This window comes from Sturnira hondurensis, unplaced genomic scaffold (assembly GCF_014824575.4).
Source record: "Sturnira hondurensis isolate 20B ecotype Veracruz unplaced genomic scaffold, ASM1482457v3 Scaffold0013943, whole genome shotgun sequence".
Classification (NCBI taxonomy): domain Eukaryota; kingdom Metazoa; phylum Chordata; class Mammalia; order Chiroptera; family Phyllostomidae; genus Sturnira; species Sturnira hondurensis.
In genome coordinates, this window is record NW_028086574.1 from 284,416 (window position 1) to 312,161 (window position 27,746).

General features: G+C 41.9%; 1 protein-coding gene and 1 non-coding gene across 3 annotated transcripts in view; one reads left to right on the forward strand and one right to left on the reverse strand.

Moving 5' to 3' along the window:
* Positions 1 to 2,924: 2,924 nt before the first annotated feature.
* Positions 2,925 to 27,746, reverse strand: part of LOC118998261 (zinc finger protein 805-like) — a 72,692-nt gene continuing 47,870 nt past the window's right edge. Inside the window, exons 1-4 of one of the 2 annotated variants that reach the window (XM_037062318.1) lie at positions 18,604 to 19,182; positions 16,173 to 16,299; positions 9,491 to 9,586; positions 2,925 to 5,745 (exon numbers count right to left, since the gene is read on the reverse strand). In XM_037062318.1, the coding sequence (XP_036918213.1) occupies positions 3,956 to 5,745; positions 9,491 to 9,586; positions 16,173 to 16,299; positions 18,604 to 18,633 (2,043 nt within the window). In that variant the 5' untranslated portion in view covers positions 18,634 to 19,182 and the 3' untranslated portion in view covers positions 2,925 to 3,955. Of the gene's footprint in view, positions 5,746 to 9,490; positions 9,587 to 16,172; positions 16,300 to 18,603; positions 19,183 to 27,746 lie in introns of those variants that run through there. The other variant, XM_037062320.1, reaches the window with a different exon arrangement.
* On the forward strand, positions 13,194 to 13,296 carry LOC118998274 (U6 spliceosomal RNA). The gene has a single exon (XR_005068836.1). It is a non-coding gene; the product is annotated as a U6 spliceosomal RNA (small nuclear RNA).

Below are 27,746 nucleotides of genomic sequence, written 5' to 3' on the forward strand. Positions count from 1 at the left end.
AAGGTTATTCATTTAAGGTCAAAGGAAAGTGATCCAGGTGAAAGGTCTGCATCAATAGCAGTAATAAAGATCCAAGATAAGGATACAGCTGTGCATTAATACAACTGCTCACTGTCTGCATAAAGCATATTATATTTTTGAGTACAACAGAATTGTGCAATCCTCAGTACTATTCCTTATATTGTCCAAGAAGAAGGTAAAGGTATGAACTCTATGCTCATTTATGTTAAAGTGTTATAATTTTAGCTTAAACATTAATAAAATAGGAGTATATAAACTCCCAACTAAAAGCAAAGTTCACAATGTAAATAATCTGTACAAATTTTTAAAAGAAAAATACAAGAAACACAATTAGTAGTAACTTTGGTAGGTTGAAAAAATATATAGCAATATTCAGTTTATAAGCCACACTTCTAAGACATAGTATTACAGAAATAGATGAAGTAACACCAAATCTACAAAATCTCATCCAGAAAAAAAGAGAAACATTTCCCAGTCCATTTTGGAAGGACAGTATTACTCAGACACCAACATCAGCACAAAAAAATTCAACTATATACCAAAATGCTCATGATTTCAGACATGAAATTCCTCAACAAAATTCTAGCAAACAGAATGCTGTAATACAGCCCCAGCTGATAAAGCTCACCAGACGGAGGGTGGACCTGCAAACCAAAGGGATGCTGGTTTGATTCTCAGTCAGGGCACAGGCCAGGGTTTCGGGCCAGGTCACCAGTAGGGGGCGTGCAAGAGGTAACCACACATTAATGTTTCTCTCCCTCTTTCTCCTTCCCTTCCCCTCTAAAAATAAATAAATAAAATCTTTAAACAAACAAACAAAAATAAATGCTGCAATACAGATATAATAAAAGAATTGTATTTCATGACTTGGCAGGGTTTATTGAAAGAATACAAAGCTGGTTCAACATTCAAAAATCAAAGCAAGCCTTCATATCAATAGGCTACATCTGAAAAATGACATAATCATCACATCAACTGAAGGGAAAAAACATTTGACAAAATTCAACACTCTCCCATAATGAAAGTTCTTAGAAAACTAGGAGGGAAACTTTCCAAATGGAAGAATGTCTATATGGAAACCCACAGCCATCATCACATTTAATGATCAACACTGAATGCTTTCTCCCTAACATTAAGAACAAGGCGAGCATGTCCTCTCCCACTACTTCTACTCAACACTACACTAGAAGTTCTACGCAGTACAATAAAGACAGTAAAAAGGATATGAAAAGTCTACAGATTAGGAAAAGAAGATGCTTACTATCTGCTGGTAAGATAAAAGCATGAAACAATCTACCCCCCACCCAGCTGCTGTAATTAAACAAATTTTAAAAAATCACAGGATACAAGGTTAACATAAAAAAATTAATATTTCTCTATAACAGTAATGATCATGTGCAAATAAATTTAAAACTCAATACCACATACAATGACATAAAAAAGGTGCCTACAAAAAAATCTAACAATATGTTCAGGATCCACAGGCTGAAAGTTACAAAACACTGATGAAATAAATCCAAGATCTAAATGAATGGAACCATGTTCATGGACTAAAAGACCAACATAATAAAGATTCCAAATCTCACCAAAATGACCTATAGATTACTTTCTAGCAAAATCCCAGCAAGTGGTTTTATAAATATAGACGAAGAACATGATAATTTTTAATGGAAAGACAAAGGTAAAAATGGTATGGAAAACGAATTCAATTTTAAAAAAAGAATAAAGGTAGAGGAATCATGTTACCCAATTCTAATATCTAATGATGGCTACAGTAATCAAGATAGTGTGATACCTATATTATTACAGATCAATGAGATAACACAGAGAACTCAGAAACTGACCATCACAAATATGCCCAAACAATTTTTGGCTAAGGAGTAAACACAATTCAATGGAGGCCAAATAGTCTTTTCAAGAAATGGAGCCAGAAGAACAGAATATACTTACGGGAAAAATACAAGAAAGAAACTCAACCTAAACCTCATCAGGTAATACAAAAATTAACTCAACATGGACCACAAATTTAAATGTAAAAGTTAAAAGTATAGAGCTTTTAGAAAATACTTGGGACTAGAGGCTGCTGAAGAGGATGAAGAGGTACCTTAACAACAGTACCATTAATTAATATGTGAGAAACGGCTTTGCCTACAGTGGCAATACAAATCTATAGTCACTTAAAAGGCCCTGAGGAGGATTCACAGTGAAGACATGATCATCTTTCTGTACAGTATATTTCTGTGAGGTAATAGTATCACATGTAGCTTTAAAAAAAAGGCAAAGGAGAAATTCCAAAATACCCTGAGGAAAGATATTAGTCATTAGTTTTTATACCAGGACTAACCCTATGGTGACAACAGTGAAACTCACACACACCTGCATGTACATATGCCTATTTTGTGTTAAAATTCAAGTTAATTTAACAGTGAATCTTCACATAATCTTTTTGTTTTGTTTTTTAAAAAGATTTTATTTATTTATCTTAGAGGGGAAGGGAAGGAGAGAGGGAGAGAAATATTAATGTATGGTTGCCTCTCATGAGTCCCCTGCTGGGAACTGGCCTGCAACCCAGGCATGTGCCTTGACTGGGAATCAAACCGCAGTTGTTTGGTCCACAGGCCCATGCTCAATCAACTGAGCTACAGCAGCCAGGGCACATAATCTTTTTGAAGATTAAAAATGAGATGTGCCCTGGCCAGTGTGGCTCAGTTCATTGGACTGTTGTCCTATAAACTGAAAGGTCATAGGTTTGATTTCTGGTCAGGACACATGCCTAGGTTGTGAGTTCAGTCCTGGTCAGGGCACATACAAGCAGTGACCGACCCCTTGATGTTTCTCTCCCTCTTTCCCTCCCTTTACTTCTCTCTAGAATCAATGAGCATGTCCTTAGGTAAGGATAAAAAAATAAGATGCATTCTCTGTATTTTTTTTACTTTATCTCATTCTTTTAGTTCAGCCACATTTTATTTTCTTTTGGCTCTAATTCAACCCCTAGAAAATTGCTGAAGTGAAAGTCTCTCTAAGGAAGACTAAAGCTTAGAAATCACAGTCAGAGGGTACAATCAGGATTCATCTGGGGAGGTTACACAGTGACACTGTAATCCTCACCCCACAGGAAAAAAAAGAGAAAAAATGAACAAGTAGTTCAAGATGAAGACTGAGTTTTGGATGATTAAAGAAATGAAAAAATGTATTTTTAAAAATCTGACTTCATGAGTACCTTTTTTAATGTTTGTCACTTTCAAAAAGAAATTTAATGGTCTGAATGGCATCTTCTGTATCATACGTACATCTTTATCTGAATATAAAAGCATTCCATAATTTAAGCCTTCATATTTCTCAGAGATTCACGCTGTTCACAGGTAGAGGCAATGTTGTAGAACAAAGGCTTTCGACTGTTTTCAAACATCCTCAAAAGCCTAACTCTCCTAATTTTCGACAAACGTGAATGTATACACAGAACAAATAAGGGAACAAGGCCCTCTAATCTGTTCAAGAAGCTGTGGTTGCATTTGTCTCCTTGCCTCTATGTCTCCTCTTTCTTTGTTTAAATACCCCTGAGATAATTTTGTAGTATAAACTGAGAAAGATGTGGCTGAAGGTTTTGCTGGATCAAAGTTCTCAGATGCAGATTTTCAGATGCAGAATGAGATTCTAGGCTGAGTCAATTTCTAATATGACTCATTAGAAGACAAGTGATATCCTGTAACAGGTTTTTGCACAAGGAAGAAAACTGGGGTGGTGGTGGTGTCGGCGGGAGGGTTCCCTTTGGTATAGATTGTCACATTCTGGCAAAAGATTTTCCGGTTTAAACAACAGTTGTTTAAAATGTTGTTTAAACAACAGTTTACATTCAAAAAAATCTTTCCCCAACAGGAGTTCTTGGAGATTGACTGAGGATTATCCACTTGTGAAGAATCTTCCTGTCTCTATTCTACTTGACAGCGTTTCTCCCAGTATGAACCCTTTGATGCTGACTAAGGGATGAGCTGCGACCAAAGGCCTTTCCACACTCACTGCATTCATAGGGCTTCTCTCCAGTGTGGATGATGGAGTGTCGAATGAGGCTTGTGCTCCAGCAGAAGGTTTTCCCACACTCCATGCACTCGTAGGGCTTCTCTCCACTGTGAATCCGCTGGTGCCGCTTGAGGCCTGACCTGCGGTTAAAGGCCTTCCCACACTCACTGCACTCATAGGGCTTCTCTCCAGCATGGATGCTGATGTGTCGAATGAGATCTTTTCTAGTGCTGAAGGTTTTCTCACATTCTTTACACTCAAAAGGTTTCTCTCCAATATGGGCCCTCTTATGCAAGATGAAAGTATAGCAGTAGGTGAAGGCCTTACCACATTCATTGCACACAAAAGGCTTCTCCCCAGTGTGGATGATGGAGTGTCGAATGAGGTTTGCCCTCTGGCAAAAGGTTTTCCCACACTCCATGCACTCATAAGGTTTCTCTCCACTGTGAATCCGCTGGTGCCGCGTGAGGTATGACCTGCGGTTAAAGGCCTTCCCACACTCACTGCACTCATAGGGCTTCTCTTCGGTGTGGATGCTGAAATGTCGAACGAGGTCTGAACGATTGCTGAAGGCTTTCCCACACTCTTTGCACTCATAGGGTTTCTCTCCAGTGTGAGCCCTCTTATGCAAGATAAAAGTGGAGCAGTGGGTGAAGGCCTTTCCGCAATCACCACACACATAAGGTTTCTCCCCGGTGTGACTCCGCTGGTGCTGCTTGAGGTGTGACCTGCGGTAGAAGGCCTTGCCACACTCAAGGCACTTGTACGGCTTCTCTCCAGTATGGATGACGTAGTGCTGAATGAGGTCTGTGCTGTCACAAAAGGCTTTTCCACACTCCTTGCATTCAAAGGGTCTCAGTCCACTGTGAGTCTGCTGGTGCCACGTAAGGTGTGACCTGCGGTTGAAGGCCTTCCCACACTCCACACACACGAAGGGCTTTTCTCCCGTGTGGATGATGTAGTGCCGAAGAAAACCAGTCTTATCACGGAAGGCTTTCCCACATTCTTTGCACACAAAGGGTTTTTCTCCTGTGTGGCCCCTGTTATGCAGGACCAAATTGGAGCGGTGGGGGAAGGCCTTTCCACACTCACTGCACACATAGGGCCTCTCTCCAGTGTGGATCCGCTGGTGCCTGGTGAGGTGTGACCGGCGGTTGAAGGCCTTCCCGCACTCCAGGCACTCAAAGGGCCTCTCCCCTGTGTGGATCAAGTGGTGCTGCAGGAGGTGGGTGCTCTTGTTAAAGGTTTTCCCACACTCTGGGCATTCGTAGGGCTTCACTCCAGTGTGAACTTGCACATGTCGGACGAGGAAGCATTTCTTGTTGAACACTTTCCCGCATTCCTCACACGTATAGGGCTGTTTTCCTTCATGAATTAAGGGACCTTTCACTGTTCTCTGTGACTCTTGTTTAGATAAAGCATCTCCTGGAGAAAGAGGCTCCTGCACGGTCAGGGAGTGCAGACCCCCGCCTCTCCCTAAACTGCCACATTCAGGGCTCAGTTTCCCAGGAAGCTTCCCCCTCAGGAGATCCGTCCCTGGTCTTGGGTAGCCTTCCTGAACTTCTGATGGTCCATCTTGGTCTTTGCCTTGTCCCACATGAGTGTCCCCTGAGTCTCGCTGAGTCAGTCGCTCCTGAGGTGAGATGTCCTCAGACAAGGCCTGGTGGGAAGGGTGGGGCTCTGTGGTCTTGGGTGTTGTGCTGTTACCTGAAGAGAATTTGGAATTCAATACACAAAAGGGTTTATTAATGATGGAAATGCAGAAGACACAAAGTCACTATTTTAGTGAGAGCAGGGAGATGAAAATGGTTGTTTGAAGCTGCTGTGTTTTCAGATCTGAAACTCAGGTTTGTGATTCCTTTTTTTGGTTCTTAGACTCTTGAAACCTTGAGAGGGGAGACCCAGAGGGAAAGGACGGATGGGGGACAGAGTGTCTGGAGACCAGGGGCAGGTGCAGACTAATGAAGACACCGTGTATGGTGAGACGCTAAAAGCAAGAACACCTCAAGGTGCTACAAGGGGCCAGTAATGAGGCACCTGTACAGCCGAGATGGGAGTCAGGAGGGCTTCCTAGATGGCACGTGTGCCTTATGAGCTGAGTTCTACGAGAGTGGCAGAAGTGGCCAGAAAAAGCAGGAAGCCCACCTCAGCCTTAGGACACAGAATGAAAAAAAAAAAAAAGCAAAAGCAAAAACCAGTCTTCCCAGAATCAGGGAACAACAGTGTCTAAGAGGACAGAGTTGGAGAAAGTACAGCCCCTGACAGAGTTAGTGTCCTTACAAGAGGAGACACAGGACAGCTTCCTTCTTTTCTCTGCCACGTGAGGACAGAACAAGAATATGACCACCTGTAAACCAGGAAGTGGGCCCTCACCAGGTCTGCCAGCACCTTGATCTTGGATTTCCCAGCCTCCAGAACTGTCTGTGGCATTCTTGTTATAACAGCCCAGACAGACTAAGATAGTAGGGTGTGAGTAATGTTCTCACTCTTGAGTGAGAACTGGTGATGTGAAGTGCATTATTTTAAAAAAGAAATGAATCAGCAAATAAAAAATTTAATTAATAATCAATCAGTCAAGGTTTTTCATGAATCAGGGATGGCAATGTGTCATAATTATGATTATGTGGCAATTGTGGCAATTATGATTATTTGAACAATAAACCTGAGTTCCACTTAACAAAAGGTGGAGGGCACATGGGTACTGTGGTTAAGACCATGGTCTCTGACCACAAAAACTCTAGGTTCAAGTTCCAGAAAAACTCACTATTAGCTTTGTGGCACCTGGTAAGGTACCCTAATTCCATAAATCTTCACTGTCTCTTTTAAATAATTAAGCTAAAAATAGAGCTTGCCTTGTAGAACTGTGGGCTGGAAGAGTTTTATATGCTGCATATACTATGCTCGGTACAGTGCCAGACACTGAACAAAAAAAAATCAAAGCGTGTTAACTTTAATTTTTTATTATGGGCTAGCCACATAATATACTTCTAGACCTAGCTGGGAAACATTTAAGAATGTGTGAACTAATGGAAAGTATTAACAGTAGAAAGAATGGGCCGTGAGACGTTTGATGAACCAATGTTACAGTGGTCACCAGAGTGAGAGGAGAATGAAGGTCCAGTGAGAACAGGGTCAGGGAATCTGGGGGTCCAAACGCTCGAGCACAGTGCTGCCTAGAAGTCTGTGCTGTGTCGTGAGCCCGTGGGCATGGAGGTTACAAGGGTCGGCTCTGGAGCCAGAACACCTCAGCTCTAATTCTGCCTATACAGAGTCAGCTGACACTGGACAGATTCCTTAGCTGTTCCCGTCCCAGTCTCCCAGGCTGTCATGAGGATCAAGGGAGAGGGCACCTGCAAGCTCGTGGCACAATGTCAGATGCTGCAGGCGCTCAGTAAGTCATGGGCCAGGCTGTACTTGAGAATTAGAAGCAGGGGAGTGACTGTGTAAGGAGCAACCTCCAAGCTGTGGTTGGTGCAGAGGAACCTCCCTCAGGGCCTTAAAGAGCCAAGCTAACGACTTCACCAAGTGCTGGTGCAGATGGGGAGCAATGGCTGTTCTCACCTGCGAGTCGTGGAAATATACTCACTCTGCCCAACAGGCTGTGAGTTTCTATGAAAGCTGAATGCACTCCTACCTCATAATCTGTACCCCTCATAGAAATCAGTTCTTACATGTACCAAAAAAGCATGACAAGAATATTCTCTGGCCCTGGCTGGTGTGGCTCAGTTGGGTGGAGCATTGTCCTATAAACCAAAAGGTCACAGGTTCCATTCCTAGTCAGGGCACATGCTGGGGTTGTGGGTTTGGTCCCAAGCTGGGGCACATGCAAGAGGCAACTGATACATGTTTCTCTCTCATGTTGGTGTTCTTCTGCCTCTAGGCAGGGGTTATTCAGTAGAAGAGGCTATGGAGGTCCTGAGCCCAGTGAGGTGCTGGAGACACTGTATTGACCTAGATGATGGCTACAAGGGTTCATATATATGCAAAAGTTTATCGTGCTGACCTCTTCAGATTTTTGCACAATGCAGCACAGGAGTTAAACCTCCTTTAAAAAGTACAAAAGCCCTACCCAGTGTGGCTCAGTGGACTGAGTGATGGCCTGCAAATCAAAGGGTTACTGGTTTGATTCCAAGTCTAGGGCAAATGCCTGGGTTCAGGCCAGGTCCCTGATAGGGGGTGCATGAGAGGCACTCACTCACTGATGCTTCTCTCCCTCCCTTCCCCTCTCTAAAATAAAATAAATACATAAAACCTTTAAAGAAGTGCAAGAAATTGCTCTGGCTGGTGTGGCTCAGTGGATTAAGTGCTGGCCTATGAACTAAAGGGTCGCTGGTTCAATTCCCAGCCAGGGCATATGCCTAGGTTGTGGGCCAGGTCCCCAGCAGGGGGCATGTGAGAGGCAATCACACACTGATACTTCTCTCTTTCTTCTCCTTTCCTTCCCCTCTCTCTAAAAATAAATCTATCTTAAAAAAATAGTACAAGAAAGCATAGTAAATGGGAGGCATGAGATGCAAGTGTAGACATCTTTTCTAAGAACAGACAACTTCTGCAAGAAGAGCGATTATCCAGGGAAACGAGAGTTGATGCCGGTGTTAAGCCATCGGAGAGGTATCAGCACCTTTTATTGACTATCCCTAAATGTGAGGCCCTGAGCATATTTTCTTGCTGTGTAGAGAACAGATAAAGTTACAAAAGAAGAAGAAAAGAAGTGAAGAGGGAGCTTCCCAGAGAAGGTGTGATCTACAGCCGGGGGTAGGAACTGGCCGTGATCAGAGCGAGACCTTCCCAGGTAGGTAAGAAGAAAAGTTACATAGAGGAGACATTCAGACTTAGAAGCAACACAGGAAGAAGACTCTGTTTTAGTCTCCTCTTCTTTTTAAAAAAGACTTTATTTATTCATTTTTAGAGAAAGTAGAAGGGAGGAAGAAAGAGAGGGAGAAAAACATAAATGTGTGAGAGAAACACTGACTGGTTGCCTCTCGCACGCTCCCCAGCCAGGGACCGGGACGGCAGCCCAGGCCTGTGCCCTGACTGGGAATCAAACCAGCAACCTTTCAGTTCACAGGCCAGTGCTCAACCCACTGAGCCACACCAGCCAGGGTAAGACTCCATTTTCGATATGAAACTGCTGAGACAGCCACGACACAACAAGATCACACAACCTCCCCGGGGCCATAAGGCTACTGTGCGTTACAGCTTGCTTTATGCCAGGCAGCTGGAGCTGAGAAAACAAAGGTACCTCAGACACCCCAGGACTTCTCCCAGGAGTGGTAAAGAGTGTGACAGGGCTGGACAGCGGGAGACAGAAGGACCACAGGTTAAAGGCTCCATGGATCCCAAGACCCCACAGAGGCCACAACAAGAGGATCACCACAAATGGAGAGGCAATGGTCACGTCGCTGTCTGAAAGTGGCCATGATTCCCAACCTGGCCAGCTGCTGGCACCCACCTGGGCAGGAGCTCAGGAAGAGTCCTCTCTTCAACATCTGTAACTCCAGGCTGCGCTCCAACAGGTAGATCAGTTCTGGCTTAGACAAAGGACAGCCTGTTCACAGGAAAGAAAGAAGAAATGGTGATTTGGGTAAGAATAAAGAAAAACCCTCAGTCTAGTCTGGGACTTCAGGATGGGGAGGAGACCTTGGGATGAAGCTGCTCCCATCCATGCACAATGCAGCGGACTGGAAACCAACGGCAGAAACACCATCCTTGGGGCCCACACACTGTGGACATTAGGTCTGGCTACGTAGATAGCACCCGTTCTCTTTTATTTCTATCCTATGTCTAAACGGTACCCCAACACCATTCAGATATATTTCTGGAAGAGCTTTTTGAGTTAGTCCAAGCCAGGGGCCTCAACCTCCCTGTGCATTAGCAACCTTGAGGGCACCTGGTTGCCACCACACAGACCCATTCAAACAAAACCTTCCCCTGGTTGGTGTGGCTCAGTGGATTGAATACTGGCCTGCGAACCAAATGGCTGCTCGTTTGATTCCCAGCCAGGGCACATGCCTGGGTTGTGGGCCAGGCCCCCAGTTGGGGGAGTGCAAGAGGCAACCAATTGGTATCTCTTGCACCATTGTTTCTCTCCCTCTTCCTCCCTTCCTTCCCATCTTTCTAAAAATAAATAAATAAAATCTTAAAAAAAGGTATCTCTGGGGTAAGGCTCGGGCACTCGTAGGGTACTGCACACTTGCCAGGTGGAGGTGGCCCACCTGGGAGGTCTCTGTCATCTCACAAATGGCACTCCTGATCACGTGTAGTCTGAGATCAGCACATGACCTATACCAGCCACCCCAAGCAGAGAAAGCTTTATTCCAGAAAGGGCCAAGGGAGCGCCTGCAGCCCCTGTTGTCCTCACAACTCCTGTTAGGGAACCAGCCTTAGCATTAGGACTGAGGACCGGAAGGTAAAATAAAAAGGTTTACTTGTCTTACTTGACCAAGCAAAACAGTGTGCTCAAAATAATAGCAACAATGTATTGGGTTATGTATCCTTACGTATATATCATATGTATGTATGTGTGTGTACATATATACGCTTAAATGTAGGTAAAATACATGACAGCAATAATGCAAAAAACAGGAGGGAGGAATTAAGATTTTTTAAAAAGATTTTATTAATTTTTAGAGAGAGGGGAAATGAGAAAGAAACAGAGGGAGAGAAACATTGATGTGAGATATAATAATTGATCAGCTGCCTCTCATATGTGCCCTGGCTGGGGACTGAACCTGCAACCCAGGCATGTGCCCTAACTGAGAATCGAACTGGCAACCCTTGGTTTTGAAGGATGATGCGCAATCAACAGAGCCACATTGGTCAGAGTGGAATTAGGATTATTTTTGTTATAAGGATTCAAGCTACCTGTGAAGTGGACTTAGATTAGTTAAATGTATATTGCAAACTCTAGGGCAACCACTAAAAAAAGTAAAAAAAAAAAGTTTAAGTCATATACTACGGAATAAGAGAGAATGGAATAATATAAAATACTCATCTGAAACCACAAAAGGCAGAGAAAGAGTGGAAGAGAAAAACAGGAACAAAGAACATGGACAACAAATAGAAAACAGTAACAAATCTGGTAGGTATTAATTTAACTATTAATAAGCACTTGAAATATCAAAAGTCTCAATGCTCCCATCACAAAACAAGAACCAGCTGCATGTTTTCTATAAGTAACCCACTGTAAATATAAAGACACATACAGATTAAAAGTAAATGGATAGAGAACATATCATACTACTATTAGTCAAACGAATGCAGTAGTGGCCTTAATTACTGACAGAGCAGACTTAAAACAAGTGATCAGAGGTAAAGAAGGGCATTACATAATGATGATGTGGCAAATTTTCCAAAAGACAAAAACATCCTTAATGCGTAGGTGCCTAAAAACGAATCATAGCACTAAATTATATAAGGCAAAAACTAATAGAATAACAAGGAGAAACAAATGAATCCTCACATCACAGCTGTAGACCATAGTACTTGTCAGAAATGGGCAGATACAACAGACGTGAAGTCAGTAATGACACAGTTATAATCAATACCATCAATTACCTGGATATAACTGACAGCTATAGACTACTTTATCCAACAGCAGAATATACATTCTTCTCAAGCTCACATGACAGATAATATTCTGGTCCATAAAACACACCTTAATAAATTTTAAAAAGAATAGAAATCACACAATATATGCTCTCAGATCACGAAGGAATAATTAGAAATCAATTAACAGTAAGAGAACTTGAAATTCCCCAAATACATGGAGATTAAGCAACATGCTTCTAAATAACAAATGAGTCTATGAAGCAATCTCAAGAAAGAAAAAAATATTTTGAACTAAATGAAAATATAACTTAGCAAAATTTTTGAGATGCACTGACAGGAAAATTTATAGTACTGAATGCATATTTTTAAAAGGAAAAAAATCTAAAGTCAATTATACAAATTTCTACCTTAGAAAGCAAGAGCAAATTAAATCCAAAGTAAACAGTACAGAAAAGTCAGAATTAGAGCAGAAATCAATGAAATTGAAAACAGGAAATCAATAGAAAAAAAATCAATAAAACCAGAAGCTGGTTCTCTGAAAAGATCAATAGCAATGGTAAGCTTCTAGAGAAACTAAGGAAAAAAAAAAAGAGAACACAAATTCCTAATATCAGAAATGAAAGAGGAGGCATCACCACAAATTATATGGACATTAAAAGGATATTAAAATACTATTAACAACTCTATGCTTACAAATTTGACAACCAAGATGAAATGAAACCAATTACATGAATGACACAATCTGCTAACACTCACACAAGAAAAAACAGACAATCTTAATAGGGCTATATCTGTTAAGGAAATGGAATAATCAAAACCTTCCAAAAGAAAAAGCACTAGGCTCAGATGGGGTCACTGGTGAATTCCACAATACACTAAAGAAAGAAACTATACCAATTCCCTAGAATCTTTCCCAGAGATAGAAGCAGAAGGGGTATTTCCTAACTCAGTCTAGGAAGCCAGCATTACTCTAATACCAAAGCCAGATAAAGACATTCAAGAAAACTACAGCATCCCTCATGAATACAGATGCAAAAAATCCTCCACAAAAATACTAGCAATTCAAACAACGTATAAAAACATTATATATCACAACCAAGTGGAATTTATCCCAGAGATTCAAACTTGGCTCAACATTAGAAAATTGGTTAATGTAATCCATCACACCAACAGGTTAAAAAAAGAAAAATCATACAAACATATCAATAGATGCAGAAAAGCATTTGATAAAACCCAACATCCATTCAATAAAAAAAAAACAACCTCTCAGCAAACAGGGAATAGTGAGGAAATTCCTTAAATTGATAAAGAACATCTACAGAAACCCCTACAGCTAATATCCCACTTAAAAGTGAGAAACTTGAAGCTGTCCCGCTAAGATCAGGAACAAGGCAAGGATGTCTTTTATTACCACAGGTTTTCAACATTGTACTGAAAATACCAGCTAATGCAGTAAGATGGAAACATGAAATAAAAGGTATTCAGATTGGAAAGAAAGAAAGTTGTCTTTATTGGCAGATGCCGAGATCATATACACAGAAAATTCAAAATAATCAATGAAAGACTTCTAGAACTAATAAGCAATTATAGCAAAGTTGCAGGATGCAAGATTAACGTACAAATTCAATCGCTGGAATGACGCAGAAAAGGTTGGCATGGCCCCTGTGCAAGGGTGACACACGAATTCATGAAGTGTTCCACAGTTTCTAAGTCAACTGCTTTCCTATATACCAATAATACACAAGTGGAATTTGAAATTTAAAACATATTACCGGGCACATAAAAACCTGCACATAGATATTTATAGCAGCTTTATTCATAACTGCTAAAACTTGGAAGCAACAGACATGTTCTCCAGTAGGTGAATGGATAAATGATATAGTACATCCACACAATGGAATATTACTCAAAGCTAAAAAGAAATGAACAATGGAGCCATGAAAAGACACGGAGGAACCTTAAATACATACTACTCAGTGAAAGAAGCCAATCTGAAACCATATTACGATCTGGAAAACACAAATGGAGTCAGTAAAGATTACTGGTTGCCAGGTATTGGTGGAGCAGGTATGAATATACAGAACAAACGGGATTTTTAGTGTAGCAAAAGTACTGGGTATGATATTGTAAGGATGGATACATGTCATTCATTGTACATTTGTCCAAACCCACAGAATGTAAAATAGCAAGAGAGAACCCTAATGTAAACTGTGGACTTTGGGCGATTATGCTGTACCAGTGTAGGTTCATCAACTTTAACAAATGTATCACTCTCATGGGAATGTTGATAGTGTGAGACAGAAGGGTTAAGAGAAATCTCTGTACCTTCCTCTCAATTTTAATGTTAATGTAAAACAGTTGTAAAAATAGCCTTTAAAAAACAATTACTATGTGTAAGATATAGCATATCCCAGTGTCTGTGCCAAACAAATTTAAAAAATTTTTAAAACGGAATTTAATATAGGCACTAATTTAGAAAAAAAGACATTTGAAATATTGAGTCTTTTCATTCAGAAATAAGGAGTCTTCATTGATCTAAGTATTTTTTCAGGTCCTAAGCAAAGCGTATATTATTCTTCCTTCCATGAAAAGTTCCATTTTAGGATTTCTGTACAGCATGAAGTACATAATGTGCTCAGCACTATTTTATACACGAAGAAACCAAGACTCAGGCAGATAAAGTGATTGGTTGAATTCATGAAATGATAAATGCCTCAGCTGAGACAGAAACCAGGATCTAGCCATCTGGCCTACTTAACTACAAAGCCACACAACATTGTTCTAGAAAATGCTGAATCCAACTAAGGATGATGACCATGACAATGAGGACAATGATGAGATCATTAAGAGTAGTGAGCAGCAGGGGTCACAATTACTAACCCTGCACACAGCAAGGTATCACCAGGTATTGTTCCAAGACATTTACTTTCAAAACAGCCCTGTGAAGTAATACTGTATTATCTCATTTTACCTATGAGATAACTAAGGCCGAGAGGGTATCAGTATCTTGCCTAGGAACATACAACTCAAAAGCAGCAAAGCAGGACTGGACACCAAAAGTTGGGCACCAGACCCTCGTCTTCAAAGTGCTGCACTAAGGAGGAAATGAAGAACACTCCTGTACAGGGACAGCAGGCTCCGACCAAGTAGGCTGTGGTGGTAAGATGGGAGTGTGAGCAAGAGAATTCAATTCTCAGGGAACAAGGGGCAGAGGAAGGGGCAGACTTATGGAGGCCAGACTTGAGCATTTTAAGAACCACTAAAAATAAAAATTTGGGCTCTGGCCAAGTGGCTCAGTTGGTTGGAGCATTGTACTATGCACCAAAAGGTTAGGTTGTAGGTTCAATCCCGGTCATGGCATATACAGGAGGCAACTGATCGATGTTTCTCTCTCACATCAATGTTTCTCTCTCTCTCCTTCCCTCTAAAAATCAGTGGCCATATCCTCAGGTGAGGATTTGAAGTATATATTTATACATAAATAAATAATTTTAAAAATAAATAAATAAAAATTGGTAATTCCACATAGCGATTTGGTCAAATTGAGACATTTGCACAAATGTTAAATATCATCTATTATCAACATTTTGCATACAAAAAAAGACTATATATCAAAAAATGCAGAGCTTTTAGCCCTGGCTGGTGTAGCTCAGTGGACTGAGCACGGGCCTGTGAACCAAACAACTGTGGTTCGATTCCCAGTCAGGGCACATGCCTGGGTTGCAGGCAGGTTCCCAGCAGGGACACACGAGAGGTAACCATACACTGATATTTCTCTCCCTCTCTCCCTCTCTTCCCCTCTAAAGATAAATAAATAAAATTTTTAAAAAGCAGAGCTTTTCACAGTGAAGATGTACCTCTTAAAGTGAATGGATTAAGCTTTGTAAGAGACTCACTACAATGGCCCTATTTTCCTTACTTGCCGAGGAGCATGCTGGGAGAATTAAATGAGTGGAGAGAAACAATTAAAATATACAGAAAGAAACAGAGACAAGAAATGTCTGGGTGAGCCCTGGCTGGTGTAGCTTAGTGGATTGAGCGAGGGCCTGAGAACCAGATGATCGTGGTTCGATTCCCAGTCAGGGCACATGCCTGGGTTGCAGGCCAGTTCCCAGCAGGGGACTCACAAGAAGCAACCATACATTGATATTTCTCTCCTTCCTTTCCCCTCTAAAGATAAATAAATAAAATCTTAAAAAAAAAAAAGAAATGTCTGGGTGACCACTTCCTTCTACAAAACAGCTGAGTTGGGAAAAGCCACTGTGAAGACAGTGATAGGAGCTGAACCACAGAGAGAAATTAGGACAAGATCATGCTCCTCTAAGTCCCTATGCCAGTCCCTCAATAAGCCCCGCTGGAACACCTGCCTTTGCATTCTGTGAGGCACACCCCACTTCCTCCCAACACATCCTTATCCTTTGGCTGTGACCAAAGGCAAATTGTTTTTTGCCCAATATGACTGAAGCTGGGGGTTGGAGGGTAGACAGACTACAGAGGCCTTCTTGACCAGCCAGACCTGGAGACAGAGGGCAAAATGAATGGGGTGACAGGTCCTCTACTTGGCAGAGCTGGGGAGGACTCACCCAGAGACACCAGGAGCATGCAGGTCTCCAGCATCACCTCCTGGTACAGGGTCCTCTGGGCCAGGTCCAGCTGCCCCCACTCCTCACGAGTGAAGGTCACGACCACATCCTTGAAGGTCACAGACACCTGGAAAGTCATATAGAGGCAGCAACATTGGTCTTGGGACTACTGGATTAGCTCAGAGATGTACCTCCCAATGTAAAAGGTGCAGAGAGACCAAACACCTCCTGAGGGCAGAGCTCTGTGATGGGCTCAGGGAGGCAGACGCTGCCTTGCACTGACAACAGGTGAGTAGGAGACAGAAGCACACTATATGGAGCCAATGGAAAGGAACACTGGATCAGGACCATCCTATGTGGACTGTGAGGCACAGAATGGTGAGGACTCAGATGTCAAAGGAATGGAAATGGATATTAATGATAATGAAAAAATACCAATAATTACAGCAACTGCACTTAACACTCACTGGTCCTTACTGTGTGCCTGCCTTGTGCTGAGGGCTTTCTCCCTGGTGTGTTAAAGTAACTGGAAGTCTCTGACTCTGAAATTATGTTGCGATGTAAATGCAACATTTTCAAAATCAACACTTGCCTCCAGTGTAAACATGGGACCTCCCTTCATTTCTCAGAACCTTGATTTCTGGATCAACGCAATAATTCTCACTGATCAACGAGTTATAAGAATTAAAATACAGCCCTGGTTGGCATGGCTCGGTGGATTGAGTCCTGGCCTGTGAACTAAAAGGTCACTAGTCGGCACCAGTCTGGGAACATGCCTGGGCTGCAGACCAAGGCACGTGAGAGGCAACAGATTGATGTATCTCTCACACATCTGTTTCCCTCATACATCTTTGTTTCTCTTCCTCTCTTTCTCCCTCCCTTCCCCTCTCCCTAAAAATAAATAAAATCTTTTAAAAAATTAAAAATATATGTATATTTGTAAAAGAAACACTGGGGTGCCTGGCCACCGCAATACCATCATCGTCTCCATGCCCATCAGAGACCTGCAGTTCAGGGAGCTCTACCATTCACTCAAAGTTTACATGTGTCATGAGCAAGAGTCAAAATCTGAACACACGTCCTTGTAGTCCATAGTCTAATGTCATAACCCTGACATTCCTCCATTACCAAAGCAAAACCACAGTTGATGAAGATGGGAAGCACTTCAAATAAATTTCTCAGTTCCATTCATCTCAGCCACCGTGAAAAATATTTCTGTGGACATGGGCAGAAGAGCAGACTCATGACCACCCCCCACCTCACAGGAGAGTTACTTGAAGTGGTGGCACCTGATTGGGAAGTGGCAGGAACTGCTCCCATTCTGCACCTTGCAGAATCCCAGGGAGCATCCTCAACAAGCCATCATTTTTTTTTCTGAGTCCTGACAGCTTGTATTCCTGAGGAAAGAATACTGTAGGAACAGGGACAGGTGTTGCTGAAGACAATGCAAACTGTGCACTGAAGCCACGAAATCAGAACTGGATGATGTCTGCCCTGGCTGAGCAGGGAATGACCACAGTATGGCACTCCCAGGACATGTCTGAGCAGATGGTGAAGAGGAGAGCACGCAGGGACCGCGGCACCCTCACAGGTCCTCTGGGGAATCCTACTATCAATATACCTTCTTCCCGTCCACTCACTTCCACCTGCAGAAATGCCATGTCCCCCATTCATGCTCAAGAGCATCTATGGGAAAGAATCTAATTGGGTTTGCAAAGTTTACTTTATGTGTTAGACACAGGCCTCCCTATACACTGTTTCTAGAAAAGAGGGTAAAAATACAGACTGCCACAGTCACATACTAGTTATTAGTTTCAGCCACTTAAGGACCACGGTGAATTTGGGCCTCAGGTATTTCTTCTCCGAAGCAGTTATAATAACAGAACTCAGCTCTAAGGAGTTGAAGATGAAATGAGACGATATATTATGCCTGCCTGTCAGCCCACAGCAAAGACTCGATGCTTTTTGGTTGTTTTCTCTTTGTTCCCACAACGCTCTAACCAACTGAGCCACCTGGCCAGAACGAGCCTTCTCAAAATGGGTGACATCTGGGCAGAAGCCAGGAGAATTCTACAAGAAAGCCCTGCAAAGACATTGGAAGAGTCGCCAGGCAAAGGCCAGTGCACGGACATAGGCTGTGAATGGAAAACAACGGGGCAACGGTGAGGCTCGTGTGCCTGCAAAAGCAACCCGGTCGGTCAGAGGTCGGCTGGGGGCGGGATATGGACCTGCAGATCAAAGCGGCGGTAGGATTTACGGATGTGATGGGAGCCCTAGAAAGGAAGCATCATTCGTCCTTTGCGCACTGACTGAAAACGTGTCACAAACGCGACACTGTTACAAGTAAACGAAAAGGACAAAGAGGAATCCAATGGCTGACTTAGGGTCCATCCTGCCCAGGAGCCCCTAAGAACCAGCAATGCCCACGCACCTGCGCCGGGTCTAAGCACGCAGCCGCCATGACAGGACCCTGTGCACGTAGCGGGGTTCGGAGAGGGGCGACGGAGGTAGTTCCCACAGCCTCAGGCAACCATCTAGAGCAGGTGACTGCGGCTGACGGTCTTATTCGGAGTTCAGTTTCCCCGTGTAAGACACACACGAGGCCCACGGCGTCGCTTCAGGTATGCACGGGCCGAGGCCGGGGCCTCGGCGGGCGCTCACCGGTCGCGCCTTCCTGGTGCCGGCCCAGGAAAACCACTGGACCCGCCGCTCCAGACTCCACAGCCAGGGAAGGGCGACTGGGCACAGAAAGACGACGTTTATCAGAGGAACCAGAAGTCCCTCCCCAACCAGCGCGGTCCACAGGAAACGGCCTTTTCTCGGGCCGTGATTGGCCCGGCGCCTGCGCAGACACGTGCCGCGCAGAACCGTGCCGCGCAGCCCCCTGGGTTATGTAGTTTTGACTTGCCACCGTGTGTCGGTAACTAAGCACATCTTCTCCCGCGAAGCCCGGACCGCCCCGTCAGACCCGCCTCTTCACCGTGGGCACTCTCGGGGAACAAGGGGAAGCGCAATCGAGGCTCAGGAGGCAAAGACCTTCTCCCGCAGCCAAGGCGGCTGCAAAGCCCCGGAATCAACCCTGGGCTCCCGATTCTCTTGGAATGTAACAGCCATAAGAACTTCGGAAGTCCCGCCCTGACACTCTACCAAACGCGCAAACCTCGAACTCTTGGTCCAGAACCTTTGTTGGGTTTTCCCACGAGAAAGGAAAAATAGGGCCGGGGAAACAAACCTGGTTAGTTGAATACTTTCGCCGACTTTTGGGAAATAGAGTCTTCCCTATCTGTCTGGTACCAGGCCCTGGAATGACCAGGACCGAAGAATATTGTCTTTTTAAGTGTTAAGAGCCAGAAGCAGGAAATGGTTCCAGTTAGGGATTTGGATTGTTTAATTTGCATGTGAAGGACAAAGCCCCTATGCAGTTCGTTATCTCTAAGAATTGGCTACCCTGCGAAGAGCAGTGTCCCCCCACCCCAGCGAGCAAGGCCCTGAATTCAGAGAATCACGAACATAGGTAAGAAAATAATAGTTCACACTGTACAGCTAAAACATACAATATTGCATGTCAACTGTAATTTAATTTTATTTTTTGTTTAGATTTTATATGTACAGAAAGAAGGGAAGGAGAAACATCAGTGGGTGGTTGCCTGTCCCGCCCCACTTCTGGGGACCTGGCCTGCCACGCAGGCAGGTGCCCTGATGGGGAATCAACCTGGGATCCTTTGGCTCTCAGGCCTGCACTCAATCCACTGAGCTATACCAGCCAGGGCAAGAAATTATTTAAAATAAGAAAAATGTGAAACAAGTAGTCATGGAAAGGCTTTGACCCCAATGGTAGTGTCATCTGATTTGTTTTAAAAAGAGCACTCTGGGTGCTGCATGTAATTTAAGCCCATGAAAGTAATAGGGGACTCAAGACTTGGAAAATTTTAACTTAAGGTAAAAAGTCTAGCAAGTTAATATATATGTTAAAGCCTTCGTTTCAAAAACTACAGCTAAGGCCAGTCCTGGCTCATGGGAAAACAGCAGACCTCCTGGGGGCACTGCTAGAGATTACCACCTTGGGGACAAGTTGGAGGCATCGGCCTTTGTGTTCCAGGGGGAGACAGACACCACCCTCCCCTGGGAACAGCCAACTGCCCAGGACAGGAGTGTTGCAGCTTCTGAAGAATCTCAAAGCCATCACGGCACCTTGTTTACTATCTCCATTATGAAAGGTCTGGCCTGGAAAGACAAGATGGGCTGTTAGGGTATGAACCCACCATCTTCTCAGATTGCTGGCCATCTGAATAAAGCGCCCATAAAGATTCAATTGCTGTCATTGCTTATTGGGTTTGGTAGAGCAGCCTGAACACTGAACGCGGTTCTTTTCTGGTTACAAAAGGGGCAGGAGAGGGGGAAAATCTGTTAGAAAGTCCTCACTGCTTTCTGGATGTGTGGGGATGCTGCCCTAAACCAATGTAGTGATAGGTGAGGTTGTTTATCACAAAGTAAAAATAAGTTGATCAAAGAACACAACTAGTGATCGAATTAGTACAGAAATATGAATAAGGGCATAATGGCTTTACTGAATGAAGGGGTTGTTTCTTTAAATCTATCCATTCCTTACACTGCCTCCCTCAAATGTGAGGCATATTCCGGATAATACTATGGTGTATGTATTACACAAATGCTTTGAGACATGCTCAGGTAAATGATTGTTTTGCTGTAACAGAGTCTAGGCTAAGGGCCAGGGAGTTGGACTGCACTAAAGTATTAACTGAACGGGCCTCAGTTGCTCAAATGCTACACATTCCAAGGAAAAACTGGCCTGGACCAGCCCCAGGAAGACCACCTGATTGATACATGACCACCTTAGTTGCCTGGTCCATGAACCTGGATTGATTAGGGCAAGGAGATAGTGACTCCACATGTGAGACCATGAAAAGAGGTAGCTGAGGGCTATGGGCTCTGGATTGTTGGCTTGTGTGTAAAAGACATGCTCATAAGGGAGTCTTTGCAACCTCTAGCAATCACCTAGCCTGTGAGGAGCAGTCTCTACAGTACGAGCAAGGTTCCAGATGCCAAAACAAGAAGAAGGCCAGGATGTACAGCCAGGTAGTCTGACCGGAGGGCCTGGGCTCTTGTCACTGCCCATTTACAATTTAGCCGAGACCATTCAATTACAAGATTTGGAACACATCCCTGAGCAAACATTATATATCTTTAACCCTCAAAACACAAGAGTGACATCAGTGAGCACTCTGGAGGCATGCCACCTTCCACAATGGAGACAGAGAGGGCCAACTGCAGGCCAGAGGGTGAGTACAAAGGGGAGCTGCACCCAGAGACCAGGTTCCCATAGGTCTTCAGCACCATGTCTCTGTAGAGGACCCTCCTGGTGAAACTCATACAAATTTCCATGAATGTGACTAAGCCTGCAACAACACACTCTTTAATCTCAATTTATGCACATTTAATGATACAGGAATTGTTATGACCCCATAGTCTTTAAATTTTTTTTCTTTCTTGCAAAGGCTACAAGTTTCAACAGCAGGAACAAAGTAAATTTGAAATTGTTAACGTCTTTGCAATGGAAATATATAGCATTAACCTGGCCATCACATATTTGTAGAAATAATGGCAAAGGGGATATTTGCAAGTGGAATCACTTGCAGACAGGAGAAATAAGGTCCTTCCTCACCATTCTCTGTACTTTGTCATCACTAAATTAAATCGTAACTGCTTGGTAAGAATTTCCACTGTGACTTAACTGATTGTTTTAGCTATAAGAGTTTACATGTACATAAGCCCTTGCCTCAAAGCTATGACATTTTTTGTTCTGGCGAACGCATTTAATACTTGTTAGACATCTGAATTTATTCAACATTTCAATACCATTATAGTCTCTGTGAAGAGTCAACAGAGCAGGCCCCAGACTGCTATCCTCTTAGGTTCAGTTTGCCCTGGGTAGAGTTTGGAACCTTAGGTTTCCCACCATTCCCAGAAAGGGTGAATGGCTCAGTGGGCCTATTGTTTGAGTAAACAATGTGGTGTATGCCGGGGACCTGCTATCTTGTGGAGGTCTAGAGTCTTGGCTACATGCTAAACAAAGATTGCCCAATAAAATCCTGGGGCACTCAGTTTCTAATAAGCTTCCCTAGTAGACATTTCACACATACTGTCATAACTCATTGATGAAGCTTAAATTAAGTGCTCAGAACTCCTAAAACTCGTCCCTGATTTCCTGTGGACTTCAGTCCTTGAGACTTTTCCCTTGGCTATTTACTGTTTATTCTTTTGCTGTAGTAAATCATAGCTGTTGAGTAAGATAGTATGTTGAGTCCTTGAAGTCTTTATAGTAAATCATCAAACCTGGAGTAGTCTTGAGGCCCTCCAACACAATTATTCATTATGACTTGTAATGTCTTATAGATCTGGCCATAGAAGCCAGTGTAGCTTCTCTTAGACGTCATATCATAGAGTGTGCTGACTATACACACAGCTTTGTATATAATGAGTACTGTGAGGAACCCAAGCATTACAATAAAAACATAGTGTTGTGTGTGACCATTCACTAAAACACACATATTGAGTATCTACTAAGGAAAATAAAAGGGTAAAATGAACAAAATGCGACAGTGGCGGGATGCAGGGTGATGGGAAAAAGTGGCTGCGAGGTGTCTGTCTGGCTTGGACAAGACATAAGATAATAGGATTCACTGAGATGGTTTTCAGGTACCTCAAACAGTATCTAAAACCAAACATGTGCCTTGGCCCTTCCCTGCCTTCCCCCAACCTCAAACCCAGACATCTGCATTTTCTAGAGATATAAGAACAGATTAAGCAGCCATTAAATAGTGAGTTTGGTTTACCTCCCCAGCATGAATGGCCAAGATGTTCTGTCAAATGAGAAAAGGAAGTTACAGCTGTATGAGCATTATTTTGCCTGTTTCAGTAGAAATGATTGGTGACCAGGAAAACAAAGACTCACCCTGAGAGAAGGAACACAAGAAAGTGATAAGGGCATGGATTCTGTGGCTAACTGGCCTCCATTCCCTGATCTCATGCTTCCTCATTGATTGTACAACTTTGGGCAAATTCCTCAACTTCTGTTCCTTAAGTTTTCTCATCTGTAAAATGGGGACATTACCTACCACATAGACTTGTTTAAATTGTTAAAAGGTGATGTGTGTAAAACATTCAGATCAGTGATTGATACAAAGTAATACCACATGTTTGCTTGTTCTTATTATGATGATGCACCCAGCATCATGGCCATCTCTCTCTCTCTCTCACACACACACACACACACACACACACTCTCTCTCTCTCAGTGTATGTGAATATGGAGGTGTGGAGGAAGGATGACCAGTAGGTAACAGACATGAAAATCATTCAACCTGGATATACGGATTTGGGGGAAGTGTAGGTCATTGTGAGTAAAATACCTTGAGGGAATTAACTCACCTGTGGAACACATCATAATTGGGAAAGTAATGACCATGGATGAGGCCTAAGAAGCACTATGGTTCAATAGATGGAAGACACAGATCCTCTGAAAGAGAAGGGAAAGAACTCATAGAAACCAGGAAAGGACTTTCAAGTCAGAGAGGAGGGCAGCAGAAAAAAGGTCCAATATCGGAGGTAGGGAGTGGGAGAGGGAAAGGGGCAGAACTGAACTTTGTGAGACCTGCTTAAGTCAGGTGACAGTGGTAAAGGCCATTGTTTAGTTGTCAATGGAGGGAAAGGAAGAGAAGCGGATTCACCGCTAACACAGAATGTGTCTGTGAAAGGAAAGAGAAGGGCAGAGCTCAATGGGCACGTGAGGCCGAAAGTGCCTGGAGGGTGAAACTAGAAACTTGAACACAGGTATTGATTATGAGGAGAGAAGGGAATTAAGAGGGAAAAGTTAGAGAACAAGCAGTGGGGGCATAAAACAAAGACGGAGATCCTAGAGAAGCTGGGGAAAGGGAGTCTGTGTTCAGCCCCAGAGAGGAAGGCTGATCCTGAAGGGGGGCTGACCCCTTCTCCTGTGTGGCAGTAACAGCGTTTGGGGAGCTGGGGAATTTTACACAGAAACCTTCCCTGGAGAGCACAACTCTGGACAATCTGCAGACCACCCCCAGTTATATTTGTTCTTAGAAATATTTGTAGATACCGACATAGGAGACTGTAGGCCTTCGATTCCTCCAGAGAACCATGACTTTGGACTACTATGGTTTTGCCTGTTTTCTCTGAGACCTCCTTTGGCATTAAAGGAGGCAAAGAAATCAAAGATGTATAAAAGAACCCAAGAGAAATCAAACAATGGAAAAATTGGAAAGCCAAACTGCAAACTCACTGGGTGATCTCAACAGATTAGATATGAGAGAGAAATCAGTGAGCTCACACAAAGACAAAAATGAAATCAATTAGTCTGTGCAACAGAAAAAGTACATTGGAGGGAAAATGCAGATGAGAGCCTCATGGACCTCAGAAACAAAAACAAGAGATCTACCCCATGTTACTAAAGTCCCTGAAAGGGAGGAGAAAGTGTGGGGCTGAAAAAACTATTTGAAGAATTATTAATATGTTCCCAAATTTGGCAAAGGGCCTAAACCAAACAGATTCAAAAAGCTGACCAAACAGGATTAACCCCCTCTAAATTTCATGCCACGTTATACTCTACTCAAACTTCCGAACTCTGTATAAAAAGAAAACAACACTGAAAGCAGCCTGACAGGATGCATCACTGATAGGAAACAACAGATCAAATGGCAGCAGATTTCTCATATGAAACCCGGGAAGGCTAATTCCGAATCTTATATCACACAACAATATCCTTTAAGAATGAAGGGGACATTAAAAAAAAAAGAATGAAGGGGCATGAAGACATTTTTAAATAAGAAACAAAAACTTTTGTTACCAGAAAGACCTACTCTAGAAGAGTATGGGAGTTAGTGATGAAGAAAGGAAATGTTAAGGGGAGAAACCTTGGGACTTTAGGAAGAAAAAAAGAACAATGGAGTGCATAAAAGTAAAGGTGAACAGACTATACTGCTCATGAGTTTTGTAAAAACTGTTCAAAAGATGAAGCAAAAGAAATCAAATCACCAAATACAGCGCACAGTGTATGAACAGGAAATAATTACATTAAAGAATGGAGAATGTAAAGGGACCCAATGAAAGTAAGGTTTCTAAGTGCTAAAATGCTGACGTAGGTTGTGATAAGTTATGTATGTATAATACAATACCTAGAGTAATCACTAAAATACAAAGAGATATACACAAAAACATCATAGATATAACAAATGGAATACTAAAAACTAAAGTAACCCACAGGAAGCCAAAACAGAAACGAGGGAACAATAAACAGGAAACAAAAACAAAAATCATGAAATGGCAGACTTAAGCCCTAACATATCATAAATAATTTTAAGTGGTCTAAATAAAACAATTTAAAACCAGAAAATGGTAAAATGAATAAAAAGAAAGCATGACCCAAGTATATATGCTATTCACAGAAACTTATTTCAAATGTAATGATATAGATAAGGTTGAAAATGAAATTATGGAAAAATATAAACCATGAAAACAACCAAAAAATGCAATAGTGACTATATTAACATCAGATAAAGTATAATTTGAAGCAAAGAAAATTTACAGGGCAAAAAGTGACATTAAAGAATAATGAAGGAGTCAGGAGACCAAGATGGCATACTGATCCTAAATGTGTATGCACCAAACAACAGAGCTTTGAAATACATGAAGCAAAAACTGATAGAACTTAAAGGAGGAACAGACAATTCCACAATTACATACGGCAGGACTTCAACAGCCATCTTTCAGCTATTGATAGAAATACAACACAGAAAATCAACAAGGATATAGAAAATCTGAGTAACATCATCAACCAACAGCATTGTGTTGACATCTACAGAAACCCCATTCAACAACAGCAGAAGATTTTTTTTCAAGCAGCCTTATATAAGATTCATTGAGACAGACTGTATCATTGATAATAAAATGGACCACAACAAATTTAAACAGCCAGATAAAACATACAACAAACTAGAAACCAATAACAAAAAGAGGGCATGAAATATGCCAAACTGGTTTAGAGAGGAATTCATGAATGAAGAAATGTTTAGAACTGAATGAAATGTAATGAAAACATATCAAAACTTGTGAGATGAAGCTAAAACAGTGCCTTGCTTGAGGAAGAATTATACAATTTAATGCTTGTGTTGAAAAAGAAAAGCTCAAGTCAATAATCTAAGCACTCCCCTCTAGAAACTACAGAGGAAAATACAACCAAATCAAGTAGCAAAACAAAAGAATATAATAAAGATCAGAAAATCAGTGAAATTAGGAACAGAAAGACAATGGAACAAAAACTGATACAAAGTGCTAGTTCTTCGAAATGATCAAAGCATTGATAAATACTAACAAGACTGACAAAGATAAAAAGAGTTAAAACATTTCCAATATCAGGAATAAAAACAGGATATATAAACAAATTCTGCTGCCATCAAAGGAAGAATAAAGGCATACTTGAAGCAAATGAGAAAATTTAGGTGAAATGGTATAATTCCTAGGGAAAAAACAAACAATGAAAATTCATCCAATATGAAATAGATACTCTCAATAGTTCTATCCATATTAAATAAAATAAATACATAATTAAAAACACCCAAAAGAATACCTCCAGGACTAAATGGTTCACTGGAGAATGCTACCAACATTGAAAGAACAAAACCAACTCTACATATTGTCTTCTAAACAACAGAAGAAACAACTCTCAACACATGTCGGGAGAGGCCAGTATCACACAGACATCAAAACCTGACATTGACCGTACAAAGCCAGCAAACAAACAAAACACAAGAATGAAAGTGAGAGAAAACCCCCCTAAATATTATCTTTCATAAAAATAAGGAAAACTTCCTCAGTAAAAATACTAGAATACTGAATACTGTAATATATACAATTATACTCCATGATCAAGTGGAGCTTATTCCAAGCATACAAACAATATTAGAAACATCCTATCAATAGTCTACAGAAAAGTAAAAAAGGTTGTATCGACCGAGAAAAACATTGGACAAAACTCAACACCAACTCAAAATAACAAAAAACCCCATCAAATTAGGAATATAGGAAACCTTCTAAACTTGGTAAGAAAACTTTATGAAGAAAACCTTAAGACTAACATTGTATTTAATGATACAAAACTGAATGTTTTTCCCCTAATGTCAGGAACCAGGCAAGGAATCTGTCTCACAACTCCTATTCAACATTATATTGGAAATCCTAACTAGTGCAGTAAGACCAAAAAAAAAAGATATACAGATCAAAAGAAAGAAAGAAAACTATCTCTATTTGTAAATTATACTTCTACAGAAAAATTTCAAGCATTCCATCAAAACAAACGGTTATAGTTCAGCAAATCTGCAGGATGCCAAAAACAATATCAAAAAATCATTATATTTGTATACTACCAAAAATCTACAAAAATTGTATAAGTTATTGAAATTTATAAAAAGTCATGAAATAATACTTAAATGCAGAGATATATTATCTTATATAAATGGAAGACCCAACAAAATAAAG